This window comes from Microtus ochrogaster, chromosome 18 (assembly GCF_000317375.1).
Source record: "Microtus ochrogaster isolate Prairie Vole_2 chromosome 18, MicOch1.0, whole genome shotgun sequence".
NCBI classification, from domain to species: Eukaryota; Metazoa; Chordata; class Mammalia; order Rodentia; family Cricetidae; genus Microtus; species Microtus ochrogaster.
In genome coordinates this window covers 3,716,812-3,729,768 of record NC_022020.1, presented here as the reverse complement: position 1 = coordinate 3,729,768, position 12,957 = coordinate 3,716,812, and the positions used below count along the sequence as shown (strand labels likewise).

The window sequence follows — 12,957 nt, the reverse complement described above, 5'->3', positions numbered from 1 at the left end:
AAAAAATTGTTAAACCTTTTCAGATGCTGATTGCTGTTTTGCAAGTAAAAGCAATTTAGTTCCTTATGCCCTTGTAAGAGAGATGATGGAAACATGGAGAAATTAAGCAGATTTCCAGAACCAGGCAGCTAGTGCATAGTAGTGAAGCCAACCCAGTTCATGAAACCTGAGAGTTCTAATGTTCATTTTAAAGTTAATATTAAAGTCCTCATGTGCATGTTAAAACGTAGAAGTACAGTATTTCTTTGCTTAAGAAGTTTGTCCTTGCTGAAACTATTACATACCATTCAGTATAAAAAGTTAGATGTAATATAGAGAGCTGTGAAGTGTGACTCCCATTGTGTCTTTGGAATATTGAGTTTATAACTCTTTTGTGTGCATAGGATCTTTGTGGTGTTTATACTTGCCCTAAGTATTAGCCTGCACTTAAAGCTATCCTACATTTCAGTCGCTTACTTACATATTACAGTAGTATTTTTGTTAGGTTTTATATGAAAACCAAGTGTTGCAAAAATCATTCTAATTATTTTTCTTTTAATTTGTAGCTTTTTTATGCATTCCAAGATGACCGTTATCTCTACATGGTGATGGAATACATGCCTGGCGGAGACCTTGTAAACTTGATGAGCAACTATGACGTGCCTGAAAAATGGGCACGATTCTATACTGCAGAAGTAGTTCTTGCATTGGATGCAATTCATTCCATGGGTTTTATTCATAGGTAAAGATAACAATGCTTTCAGTTTTTTATTTTTAGAAAGGAGTAGTGAAAGAGAACTTAATAAACATCACTTGATTAATAATTCCTACTCTCAACCTACCTAGTTTCCTTCCCTGTGACACAGGCAGCATGTTACAATTTTAGTGCAAGTTTAATCTTGTTGTAAATATATTCTTTAATAATGTTAACCTAATTTTATATCTTTTATATCATATATTAAAACATAAAAATTGTAAAGTGGTTTTCAAAAGTTATGTAAACAATAATTTTTATTTCCATATTATACATAATAGATTTGTTACATTTTTATTCTATATATAATATATTTTGATCATATTCACCACCCATTACCTTTTCATGTCCTACTCACACTGATCTTCCTGTAGCCCTTGTACTTAAATATCTTTTTACCTTCCTATGACTTTAATTTGGGTCGCTTACAGGAGTGTGGTTGAGCAGTTATTTTCAGGAACATAAGGACTTGCTAGTGGCAATGCCACTGAAGAAAATGTCTTTTATTCCCTAAGCAAACATTGTTTCATTTGACTTTTATGTCTAGATTACATGTATTTTTGTGTTTAATCTCTGAAGCTACTGATTTTCTTATTATAAGAATCAAACTGAGCTACACAGAGACATCCTGTCTCCAAAAACCGAAAAAGGAAAAAAAAAAGTTCAACTTTTGTTTTAAAAAAAAAAAATGTATAAAGGAATATTTTGATGCACTTGAGTCTCTAGGTGTCGATAAGGAGTACATGCAGATTTAGGCTGTCACATGTGGGTTAAGGGTACTTGGTCTGGAGTAACTGCTTCATAGCTTTATCAGTGTCTGATCGTTTCAGCAATACTCTGTTGTTTGTTTTTTCCCTCCCTCAGAGATGTAAAGCCTGATAATATGCTGCTGGATAAGTCTGGACATTTGAAGTTAGCAGATTTTGGTACTTGTATGAAGATGAATAAGGTTAATTTTTAAACTGTAATTTTGTTTAGCTGTTAAAAAGTTACTAACCATATCTGGATTTTCCAGAATTGACAGAACCATATTTGTTGATCTTGAGACCATGGTTACAGTGTCATATTAGAAACTTGTCAGTGGTTTATTTTTTTTTTTCCTCTCTATTTGGGGTAAATGTAGGTTGTCAGATTTACTAATCTTTTATAACACCTTTGCCATATACACTACTGGTAACTAGAAATGGAATTAATGTAAATGTCACTAAATGTTAAAATTAACACTTTCATAAAAATGGATTTTATAAAACTGGATTTCAAATGTTTCAGAAATATTTTATGAATGCTTTAGTTATGTTCTCTTAACATGCACAAGATTCTGTGGTTTATTTTAAAAGTGAGTTGTAAGAGAAACTTGTGTTCACTATTTATAATAATAATTTATACATATAGCAAAAGGAGGAAATATGCAATCTTTTTTGTTTGGTTGGAATGGTTTATATGTTTTTAATATAGCAGAATAGTTAGAAATGTACATTTATCATTTTGAAAGATATAGTAATTAGAAAAACTAAATAAAAACTATTGTGTCAATAGTTTTATTTATTTCAGTTTTATTTCAATTAGTTTTTATTCAGTTGCATTAATCAAGTAGGTAAAAATAAGTAATGTTGGAGGAGGGTATTAAAATGTAGACCCAGTAGTTACTCTGTGTTAACACCATCAAATCCTTCACCTTACACATGTAGCTCAATTTAATATCTATATAGTTAGCTTTTGTGTACTTTTAATCACAGTTCTAGTATAATTAAATCAGTCATATTTTAGTTAAGAAATAATGAAATCAGTATTTATATGCTGTAAAATGTTTTGTTATATAATCTCAGTCTGTTTGCCTTGAGTTGGTCTCAGCAATGAATATGTAGTCATTATATTGGCAGTTAGAAGAATAAGAGATTGTGGCATCTAGTAAGTGCTACAAAACAAAGCAAAAACTTGGACTACTGTTTCTTAGCTATTGAGAATAATGTGTTAAATTTTGGTATGATATTATATAACCCAGTTCTTCTTTAGGTTGTATTAAATTGAAAACAATTAAATCCTAATCCATGCTTGCTGTCTGTTTTAGGAAGGTATGGTACGATGTGATACAGCAGTTGGAACACCTGATTATATTTCACCTGAAGTATTAAAATCCCAAGGTGGTGATGGCTATTATGGACGAGAGTGTGACTGGTGGTCAGTTGGGGTATTTTTATATGAAATGCTTGTAGGTGAGTAAAGGAGGTGTGTGTGTTAGTTAAGATAATTTTATGTGTATGAGTAATTTATCTTCTTGTTTGTGTACCCTGTGCGTGCCTGATGTTTGCACAGTTCAGCAGAAGGTGGGTAATAGAGCCTAGGTCCTATGTAAGAGCAACAAGTGTTCTTAACTGCTGAAGCATCTCTCCAACTTCTGTTTTGTTTTGTTTAAGCATCTTATGGTTTTCATCCCAAACTCACCACTTAGCTTCTCTCATAAAATATATTAAGCAGAATTAATTTGTATGAAATAAACATGTTTTGTCTGTTTTAAAAGCTATAAATAGCTAATTTTGTGATGTGTTAAATTTTCTATATTAAGTGTGTGCTTTTGTTTAACAGATTTGGGGGGGCAGGTAAATAATTGATTCTTTTTTTAAAATATGTATTTTTGCAAATGTATTTCTTTGGTTTTCATTTTTCCTGTTAATTTTTTTTAGGGGATACACCTTTTTATGCAGATTCTTTGGTTGGGACTTACAGTAAAATTATGAACCATAAAAATTCACTTACTTTCCCTGATGATAATGACATATCAAAAGAAGCAAAAAATCTCATTTGTGCCTTTCTTACTGACAGGTAAATAATGCTGACAGCGACTTTCCTTTTGTTATTATTATTCTGTGTATGCTGGTGCCCCACTTAGAGGTTACCCCAGGCTTGCACAGCATGTGCTCTTTCCTGCTGAGCTGTCTCATCAACTCATACACTTCTTTAAATTCTAAGGCATTCTCATCTTGCCTCTCAGTTTTTAAGGTTCATACTTAACTCTTGCGTTTAAACTATTAGAATATAAAAGTTGATGTCTTGAAATTGATTTATGATAATAAGGCCTGAAAAAAGTTTAGGGTAATCTGATAGCTTTTCTGGCCATCTTAGTACATATGAGCAATTGGCTAATAGCCAGATAACTTTTCTTTTGTTGTATTTTAACTTGATTATCAGACTGATAATTATTGAATCTTGGATTTCCTTTCCTCTTTTCCTCTCCTCCCCTTCCCTCCTCCCTCCCCCTCTTTCCCTCCCCTTTCCCCTTTCCTTTTTTCCTCCTCACATAGACCTGAATGTCTTAGAACTCATACCCAGCTACATTTTTTTTTCTTGATACATTAAAACCTCTAAAATTTTCTGCATCTTTCACCACTGATTTGCACTGATGGAAAGTATATTTCTCTTCGCTACCTAAAAGTGATGACACACCTTCACTTTACGTCATTTTTGATTTGGTAATATAGTATTAAAATGAGTGCCTTTCTTACAGACATAGCTATGGCTGTTGTGTTTTTCAGCTGCACGAGTGTTTATAAATATGTGTGTTTAGTCCACCTTTAATTTCAGCATGCGGGAGGCAGAGGCAGGTGGATTTCTGTGAGTTACAGGACACCCAGGGTTTTTTTTTAACCCTGTCTTGAAAAAATAAAAAATAAAAGCCCAAAACTAAAATAAATGTATTTGTTTTTAAAACAAAAATTGGAGCATTTCATACACTTTCTTAGTTTACTGTAATATTGGAAATTGAATCCAGGACTTAATATATGGGACAAGGAAAGTGGGCCTTTAGTTTAATGGAGTACTTTTGTAAGAACTTAGATTTAATTCTTTTAAATGCACAAAACAGAATCAAATGACTTTTTAAGATTACACTTAATGTTGATTTATATTACTAATTTAAGTATCAGCAGAAGCCTGGTACTTGTAAATACATTTCAATTTTGTGTTTACTTTAATTAAAATTATCTTCAATATGTCCTTTAGAATTTGAAAAGCATGGTTCAGATTTTTACATCTTCATGTAAGCAACTGTCTGGTGTTAGCCATGTAGAAATTAGCAAGATATATGGCATCTGCCTCAAGTAACCTTAGAGTTCTCTTGGGAGAAAATAGGCAAACACATTAATCCAGTGATTATTACAGTGAAGTCAGTACTGTGTACCAGAGAATCCGGCCTGAGAAAGACTCAGTGAAAACTACTAACAAGGTGTTGGCACATGTCAAACAATGACTTTTGAAAAATTTGTTATTGATGGTATTCTAGCTGTGCTAGAGAACATGGGGCACCAAGCTCCTCTTTTTTCCTTGTATTGAAGGCCAGTTTTAGTTCATTATGCTCTCCAATAAGGGACTAGTGATGTTTGTGGGTTTTGTTTTTGTTCACTTTTAAGGTGTGAGTGACTGTTGTCCTGCAAACTGAACCCAAGGCATTGTATGGTTTAAGTGCTTTGCCATTAGACTACAGTCTCAGAGTAGCCCCAGCTGGCCTTGAGCTTGTAATCCTCCTTCCTCTTTGTGTCCTGTCAGGATATTGTCAGATTCCCCATGCTCAGGTTTTAATTAATTAAAAATGTTGAATAATTTTAAAAAACAAAGTGGAAATTAAAATTTTAAATGTGTTTCTGGGATTTTTGGTAGAATTTAATATGAATTAAAGTTGTTTGTAATTTTACCATAAATTTTTAAAAGTCATTGCATTTGACTTGCCATATAAATTTGTTTGACTCGGTTTTCATTAAAAATAGAAAATAAGAATGAGTCTGTGCTTTTATATATTTTTTCCTTTCAAAAAAATTCTTTAATATCAATCTGCTTTTTATTTTCTGAAAATTTTGATGAATATAGATTTTGGTTTTTTCAAGACATAGTTTCTCTGTGTAGCCTTGGCTATCCTGGAACTCACTTTATAGAGGCAGGCCTCTAACTCAGAGATACGCCTACCTTTGCCTCCCAGGTGCTAATATTAAAGGCATATGCCACCACACCCTGCCTGAGAATAGATTTTTATGGTGACAGATCTGTTCAGGTTTGGTGTTCTGTCACAAAGAAACCTATACAGGTTATAATAAGATCTTAAATGATTAATTACTTTTCTCTTCCCTTTCTGTTTAGAGAAGTGAGATTGGGCAGGAATGGTGTAGAGGAAATCAAACGTCATCTCTTCTTCAAAAATGACCAGTGGGCTTGGGAAACACTCCGAGACAGTAAGTTATTTTTTCCCCTGGTCATTCAGGAGTGTTTGAAAGTAATTGTAGGAAGTTGAAAGTGTCTTGCTAAATATTTGTGTGCAGTTGATGAAAATAAGTTCACAGTGCTGCTTAGAAATTGTCTAAACCCAGTTAAAAAGAATATTTGATAGTGCTGAGCACTGTGTGACGCTGTTTCTCTCAAGTCCCTTGCACATACCATACAGGGGAATGGAGCTGATGTTTGAGCATTTTTGAGTTGATCTTCATTTAGGCTTAGTTATTTGTATATGGAAAAGAATCAGTAAGTAGGAGCAATTAGAATCAAAATGTTTTCTCTTGTGAAAAGACAAGTTTTTCTCTTATTTTTATTAAAACTTAAGCTATTAGAACCTATGTTACTGTTAAGTATGGGATATAATGTTGATGTGTACATTGGAATTTGTGGTGTATTTTATTTCATTTGGGTTTTGCAGATTGCAGTTGTGAAATAAATACACAGAAGGCTAGAACTTAATTTTCAGTCATTGTAGACCATTTTCTAATTTTTTATTAAAGAAAGTTAAAATTATAAGGTGATCTGAAGAAAACTTCACATAAGACAGTTATATTAAAATTATACAATAGCACCAAAGGTGTCCCAGATTTGGAAGAATGAGAATTTATCTTTTTCCCTACGGAAGTTTCAGATTTTTTTCCTTTTTATTTATCAAAAGGATAATGCTGCTATATCATCAGCCATGAGTAGTAGTGGAAATAAGCTCTCGTGTAAAGTGTTAGGAACCTTGAGACTGTGGGATTCATGAGACAGCGAGTGGTAGTTCTTACTTGAAGGGGAAATTTTTTAATTAATTTTGAAGAAATGAAAAAAAATTTTTGAAGAAATGGGTGGTGTAGGTTTGCTAGTTTTAGTGGTCTATTTTAGTTATCAAAGATTACTAAATGAAACAGTTACATTGCTTACAACATAGCATGTATGTCCTAAGCTATAAAATTACCCAATAAGAAGGGGATACAAATTACTCTAGAGATCGATAGATTGTACTATATCAAGAATTGTCAACTGTACTCATAGAGGCTTATAAGAGAAACTACAGCAGCAGTGTGACCTTGGGAGAACTCACTGACAGCCCTGCCTAGGGGAAAACTTCCTCTTACTGGTAGATGTGCTGCCATTACTGTCCTTAGGCTGCAAGGTGGACTTGCTAGTCAGCAGTGAGCAGAAAACCAGGCAGATAGTTAAATTGAAAAGTTTTTCTTTTTTAATTCATGTATGCTTTTAGGAAAGTTTTAGAAGGTTAAAAAAAATGTAAAAATAGGACACTGAAGAGAAGTATCTTTTTGAATTGTTTTTTAAATTATTTTTTAGAGTTAGAAAATATACAGATAACTATAGAATAACCACATAATAAACCATTCTAAAAATAGAATGCCTGCATTTCGGGTTTTTCGCTTGAAAAGTTGTTTTTAAGTAGGAGAGAAATATTTGAACCCTATTTCAGACCAAGCATTGTTTTATTCCAGGTATTGGAAGAACAGTGTCAAGCCAAGTTTCTTCTTGTGCAGCTCATAGTTGTGTGGGAATGGAGGTCCAAATCCATGTCACTTTATTAAAACCCTGCATGTCCTTAGTAAAACTACCTTTAGTTATAAAGAAAGGTGGGCTTATATTATAGCTTTAAATCTAAGGACATATACTTAGCAGATTATTGCTATCTATTGTGATTTTATTAGTATTGGTTTTTTTTTTTAAATATATTTTAAAGAGCTGCATTGCTGTCTGTTTTTAAGAGGGTTTTGTTATTGCTGTTTTGTTTGGTGATACTGAGAAATCAAGCCCAGGATTTTATGTGTTCCAGACAAGAACTGTACCACTGAACCACATGCCTATTCTTATGGTTCTGGGATAGTCTTAGTTAGATTCAGCATATTTAGGAACATTCTTATAATTTTTCTTAAACTTAATAGGTTCTGCTTTGTGGTTATTAAAAAAAAAAACTAAAGCTGTAGAATTACTATCATTTCTTCCCTTTCCTTCTTCCTGTCCTTTTTCACAGACTCCTTCTAAAACATCAAGAAATGCTTTATTCTGAAATGAACATGCTGAACTAAGTTTTAAATAATTATATATAATGGTTATAATTCCTTTAGACTTTTTAAAAAATTATTATTTTTTCCTTTGGAAGGAATAAAGTGGTCATGATTTTTTATGTTTGCTTGCATGTATGTATGTGCAAGATGTGTGTGCCTGGTGAGTGCAGAGACAATAACAGGCTGTTGTATTCCTGGGACTGAAATTGTAGATAGTTGTATACAGCCATATGGGTGCTGGGAACCAAATAGGCTCCCCAAGAACAGCCAGTGTGATTAATAGCTGAGCATCTCTCCAGTTCCAGTTATTTGTACTTTTAATATTTTTGGATTTCCATTTTTCTGTGGTAAAAATATTTTCTTTTACAATTCATCTAGTTTTACTATGTAAAGGTTTTATAAGTTCCCGTGACAGTTAGCCTTCTAGCTAACCTGTTTTTATTGGTTGTGTAGTACATACTTTCTCCAAGTCTTCTGAATCTATTCACCTTTTATTTAAAGCCATAAAATTACTTTCACATTTACTTGAGATAGAGTTGAAGAAATGACAGGAGTGTGAGATTAAAATAGAAGACTAGGGCTGGAGAGATGGCTCGGGGATTAAGAGCTCTGGCTGCTCTTCCAGAGGTTCTGAGTTCAGTTCCCAGCAACCACATGGTAATTCACAGCCATCTGTAAGAGATCTGATGCCCTCTTCTGACCTGCAGGCATACATACAGGCAAAACACAATATACATGAGGAAAAAAATCTTAAAAAAACAAAGATAGAAGACTAAAGAAATTGAAAGACCCTCTTCCCCTGACAAATCTTATCACACTACAAGTCAATGGCAGTGCGGGTATTCAAATCTTAAGTTTGTATGACCCCCTAGCCTTTGAGAATTGTAATATTGGGTAGCATTTAATGGTTCTTCTTCTATGTAATAGTATTTATCAGAAATGTAAGGAGTCAAAATGTAGGCAGTTGCAATTTTTGCATGAAAGCACATACATGATCTGATGTTTATTACATATGAATGACATATAATTACTAATGCTAAATTAACTTTAATATCATTACCTGCAAAACATTTCTAATTCATCATTTCTTTGGAAAGAAAATACTGCCATTGCTTAATTTACCTGTAGCTGGTGAGAAATATATAATGTACTATCAGTGACAATCTGTCTGCTTATGTCCTATCAATTTAGTGAAAAGCAAACATAGACTTTTATCCTGAGTCTTACTGATTAAGACTAATACACTCAACTGTGTGGTGGTGGTGTGTGCCTTTAATCCCGGCACTTGGGAGACAGAGACAGGCAGATCTCTTGTGAGTTTGTGACCAACCTGGTCTATAAAGCAAGCTCTAGGACAGCCTGGGCTACACAGAGAAACTCTGTCTCGGAAAAACAACAACAACAAAGACTAACTAGTTTGCTCTCTGAGACTTTTGCATTCTCCTGATAAAGAGTAATAATGTGGTCTTCATTAATAAGGAATTTAGGGCCTAACTTGCAAGTCATGACCTTTAAAACTTCAGACTTTTTTTTTAAAATAATTCATTTTTAAAATAATTATTTTTCTTTTGGAAGGAGTAAAGTGGTCATGACAAACCCTCTACTTTTGTCATATTTAACTTGCAGTCACCAGCATTAAGTATTTTCACATTGCCATCCAACCACCATGTATCTCTAAAACTGTCATTATTCCAAATTAAAATAATCTTTGTTCATTAAATACTAATTCTCCTTTCTTTTTCCAAGTTGACCTCCAGTAAGCACTGTGTAACTTTGAATTTGATTATTCAGGGTACTTAATTTAAGTAGATGCTTTCTGTGACAGGCTTAATTGACCTAACAGACATATACCCCTCTCATCTCTGTTGCAATGTCAATCATAGTTTCCATTGTTAGTATGTGTGCCACATTTTGTTAAATCCATTTATCAATCATTAACATTTAGGTTTCTCCACTTTGCAACTATTGTGAGCTATTCTTCCACTAATGTTAATGCAGAAATGTATTTGTTATGTTACATTGTACCTATTTTATACCAAGTATAGTTTAAATGGATACTTGCAGAAATTTCCTGTCTTGAGTATCAATAAATTGAAATTTAAGAATCATTTGCATTCCTGTGTTTAAGTTTTTGAAGAGTCAGTCATTACCCACCCTGATGCTTTCTCATAGTAACTTTGGTTTGCAATTTCCTGATGACTACTGATGTTAAACACTTTTATGTGTACTTATTGGCCACATAATAATTTTATATAATTTTTATAATTTTGTCTTTTCCCCACTTTGAATTGGTTTAATTTTTGTTTCTAATTATTATTCTATACATTTTTAAAAATTATATGAGTAAAAAGTGGTCATCAATAAACAATCCTGAGTGCTTCATTAGTCTGTGACTACCTTCTTGGCTGTGTGCATCTTCACGTGGCGCTTTTGGAGGCTTCCATAAATGAAAGAGTTGTATTCATAAATAAATTGTATTCAGTTTGCTAGATATGTAAATCCATATATTTTATCAGATTTTGGGAGCTCTGGACATTATTTCTTTAAATATTCTTTTCTTCCTCCTTTTCTCCTTTTCTGTCAGAACTCTTAGGATGCACATTGTGTGCCACAATTTCTTTAGGCTTTGTGTACTCTTTCATTTCATTGCCAGAATTGCTGTTTGGTTCCTTTTTCTATCTCTGACAGTTAAGGCATCATTCTACTGCTTCCTTATAGTTCATTGTCCATAGTATCCTTTAGTGCTTATACACATAAAGGAGATCTAATATAAAATTGTATTTAGTAATTCAAATGTCTCAGGTTTTCCAGTGATGATTTCTAATAGTTTTTCAAAAATTCGCTGTGAATGAAAGGAACCATATGTCCTTTTAAAAATATATATGTAGCCGGGCGGTGGTGGCGCACGCCTTTAATCCCAGCACTTGGGAGGCAGAGGTAGGCGGATCTTTGTGAGTTTGAGACCAGCCTGGTTTACAAGAGCTAGTTCCAGGACAGGCTCCAAAACCACAGAGAAACCCTGTCTCGAAAAACCAATATGTGTGTGTGTGTGTGTATGTGTATGTATGCTTTGTAAATTTTTTGTAATGAGCATTTTGAAATCTGAAATCAAATTAGTCTTCTACGAGTTGTTGGTTATTGTTGCCTGTGGGCATTGACTGTCCAAACTCATTTTACAAAGTTCATGTCTCCTGTCTTTGTGCTTACTGTGGTCTCTGTTCTGTTAGCCAATGACAAAAATTTCCTAAAATACCAAAATTTGAGTCCAGTTTTTCTTTATATTAATTTTATTAATTTATGCATATGTGTGTATGCCTTTGGTATGTATGCACCACATGCGTGTAAGCATTAACAAAAGCCAGAAGAGGGCATCAGATCCCCGAAACTGGAGTTAGAAGTGGTTGTGAGCCACCTGATGAAGGTGCTGGAAACAGAACTTGGCTCTTCTTCAAGAGCAGCAAGTGCTGTTAATTGCTGAGTCATCTCTTCAGGGCCATGAGTTCCTCTCTCTTTTTAAACACCCCCTGCTTATTTTAAGGTGTTCATTAAAAAAAAAAATAATTTAATGAGCAGTTCTCAAGAAAGTTGCTTCAGACAATTTTTGCTAACAAATGTTTACTTCAGTAGAGAAAGGTGTTCTTAGAAGTCTCCAGGGCTTTGTTGATATTGGTTATTTATTAGTAAAGCTATTTATAATTAAATACTCTTGATGAGTCACTAATTAGTTCTCACATGATTGGGTGGCACTATACACATTCTTAACATTTCAATTCAGAAGTAAAGTATTATTGGTTGTTTTTTCTCTTTTACTCTTGGTTGTTGGTGGAGGGAGGCCCACTACCCAGCACCTCAGTAAATCACATATGGAGGCTTTATTCTCTGAATGCCCAGCCTTAGCTTGACTTGTTTCTTGCCAGCATTTCCTAACTTAAATTAGCCCATCTGTCTTTAGTCTCGGGGCTTTTATCTTTCTCTATTCCTGTATACCTTTTCTTTCCTTTTTACTGTGTCTGGCTGTGTAGCGGTGTGACTGGGTGACTGGCCTGCTAGCTCCTGAAGTCTTCCTCTTTTCTCTCTCATTCCCAGATCTTTTGTCTCCCAGAATTCTCATATTTATCCTGTCTGCCTGCCAGCCCTGCCTATTTCTTTCTCCTGCTTTACTATTGGCCATTCATCTCTATTAGACCATCAGCTGTTTTAGACAGGCACAATAACACAGCTTCACAGAGCTAAACAAATTCAAGATAAACAAAAGTAACACACCTTAAAATAATATTCCCCAACAGCAGAGGTTTTAGAGCTCTCCTAGGATGTCTTCATATACATTTCAACAGTTTTCTAAAAGTAACAGAAAAACCTTGACACATGTAAAACTGTTCTGATGGACTAGTGAGATGGGCAATAGCTAAAGGTGCTTGCTACCCAAGGATGATCCCTGAATTTATTCCAAGTCATCCTCTGACCTCCATAATATGCCGTACCATGGACTTGTATGCACACATAAGTATAATAAAATATTTTAAAACTTAAAATAATACCTCATAAGAAAACCAAGTAAATTGATAGCAATAGAGAAAATACAACACACTGGTTGGCATCTTTAAACTATTCTTACTTGATAATTTTAAAGAGTTTTTTTGTTTTTGTTTGCTTCAGCAGTTGACTCAAGAAGTCTGTTTTGGGGGCCTGGGAACAGGGCCTATTGTCCTTAGCAGTATAAGCTGTTTAGCAGTAGATTCATGGACTCTGATGACAGTAGCATTTCTCCTCTCAAGTATTATTTCAGTGGACAAAAATTAAGATTGAAAGCTATTGTTTTAAGAAGTAAATCTGCCAGATATGGTGATTCACAATCTTAATCCTGAACACTCAGGAGGCAGAGACAAGCAGGTCTCAGTTGGAGGCCAGATAAGGCTACACAGTAAGACTCTATAT

At 33.9% G+C, this 12,957-nt stretch overlaps 1 protein-coding gene across 4 annotated transcripts in view; it reads left to right on the top strand.

Annotated features, from left to right (window-relative positions):
• The window catches only part of Rock1 (Rho associated coiled-coil containing protein kinase 1), a 129,901-nt gene that overhangs the window by 48,001 nt on the left and 68,943 nt on the right, over positions 1-12,957 (top strand). For all 4 annotated transcript variants that reach the window (XR_003377719.1, XM_005355749.3, XM_026783434.1 and 1 more), the window contains exons 5-9: positions 546-721; positions 1,598-1,682; positions 2,802-2,946; positions 3,415-3,553; positions 5,858-5,949. Coding sequence is in view for 3 of the 4 variants with exons in the window: in XM_005355749.3 (XP_005355806.1) it covers positions 546-721; positions 1,598-1,682; positions 2,802-2,946; positions 3,415-3,553; positions 5,858-5,949 (637 nt within the window). In the remaining variant the exon portion in view is untranslated. The remainder of the gene's footprint in view (positions 1-545; positions 722-1,597; positions 1,683-2,801; positions 2,947-3,414; positions 3,554-5,857; positions 5,950-12,957) is intronic.